The 1,091-nt window shown below is 66.0% G+C and overlaps 1 protein-coding gene across 1 annotated transcript in view; it reads left to right on the top strand.

The window, feature by feature from the left end:
* Positions 1 to 3: 3 nt before the first annotated feature.
* Positions 4 to 1,091, top strand: part of MOV10 (Mov10 RISC complex RNA helicase) — a gene marked incomplete at both ends in the record, with an annotated part of 2,620 nt that continues 1,532 nt past the window's right edge. Inside the window, 5 exon segments of the mRNA XM_010152771.1 lie at positions 4 to 74; positions 205 to 381; positions 452 to 599; positions 689 to 850; positions 954 to 1,061. Coding sequence (XP_010151073.1) covers positions 4 to 74; positions 205 to 381; positions 452 to 599; positions 689 to 850; positions 954 to 1,061 — 666 coding nt within the window.

Here is a 1,091-nt window from a genome sequence, read left to right as displayed (position 1 = left end):
TCCCCGCTCGTCCAGTACAAGGGCTACGTGCACGGCGTGGAGCTGGAGAAGGTCAGGCTGGGCTTCTCCTCCAAGTGAGTGGTGTCCGGCCTCAGCTGGGTAGGGGTCCTGGCATCTCACTTGGATGTGCCCAAGGCCGGGCGTGCACTGGGAAGGGTTGGGGAGGGAGCATCCCTGTTCCCTGCTCACCCTGCCCCTTCCCAGGCTGCAGAAGTTGTTTGTGGACAACCTGAGGTTCGACGTGACCTTCACCTTCAGCCGGCTGCCACTGCAGGTCCAGCACCGGGCTGCAGCCCTGGCCATGCAGCGCGGCTTGCCCAGCCTCCTCTTCCCCTCCACCTCCAGCAACAAGTCCCTCTTTGCAGACGCCTTCCAGCCCCGGTGAGTCCCGGTGCCCGTGGGGCGGGAGGGGACGGATGGGGACGGGGACACTCGGCCTCTGCTCCCGCAGGTGGTTTGACCGCAAGCTGCAGGCGAACGAGGAGCAGTGCAGAGCCGTGATGCACATCGTGACGGGGATGTCCAGGCCAGCCCCATACCTCATCTTCGGCCCCCCCGGCACTGGCAAGACGGTCACCATGGTGGAGGCCATCAAGCAGGTGGGTGGCCGGTGCCCGGGTCCAGCCCTGGGCATCGCTGCCCATCCCGGCCTGTGGGGCTCAGTGCCATCACCCTCTCCTCCCCCCAGGTATGGACGTGCTTCAAGGACGCCCGGATCGTGGCCTGTGCTCCTTCCAACAGTGCCGCAGACCTGCTGTGCCAGCGCCTCGTCAAGGACATCGCCCCCCGGTACATCTACAGGCTCATTGCCAGCTCCAGGAGCTACCAGGAGGTGCCTCCTGACATCAGGGTAGGTCCCTGCCCCTCCATTTGGCACCCTGCGGCAGGTCTGGGGTGGCAGCCCTCCAGGAGCAGGGGGCAGGGGGCAGGATCCCCCCGACTGCCTGTTTCAGCCCTGCTGCAACTGGGACAATGAGCAGAGCTGCTACGTGTACCCCAGCAAGGAGCACTTGGGGCGCTACCGGATCCTCATCACCACGCTGGTGACAGCGGGAAGGTTGGAGGACCTGGGGATGCCCCCACCCACCCAC

Source organism: Eurypyga helias, unplaced genomic scaffold, assembly GCF_000690775.1.
Source record: "Eurypyga helias isolate BGI_N326 unplaced genomic scaffold, ASM69077v1 scaffold24825, whole genome shotgun sequence".
Classification (NCBI taxonomy): domain Eukaryota; kingdom Metazoa; phylum Chordata; class Aves; order Eurypygiformes; family Eurypygidae; genus Eurypyga; species Eurypyga helias.
Note: the sequence above shows the minus strand (reverse complement) of the source record. Positions and strands in the feature narration are given on the sequence as shown.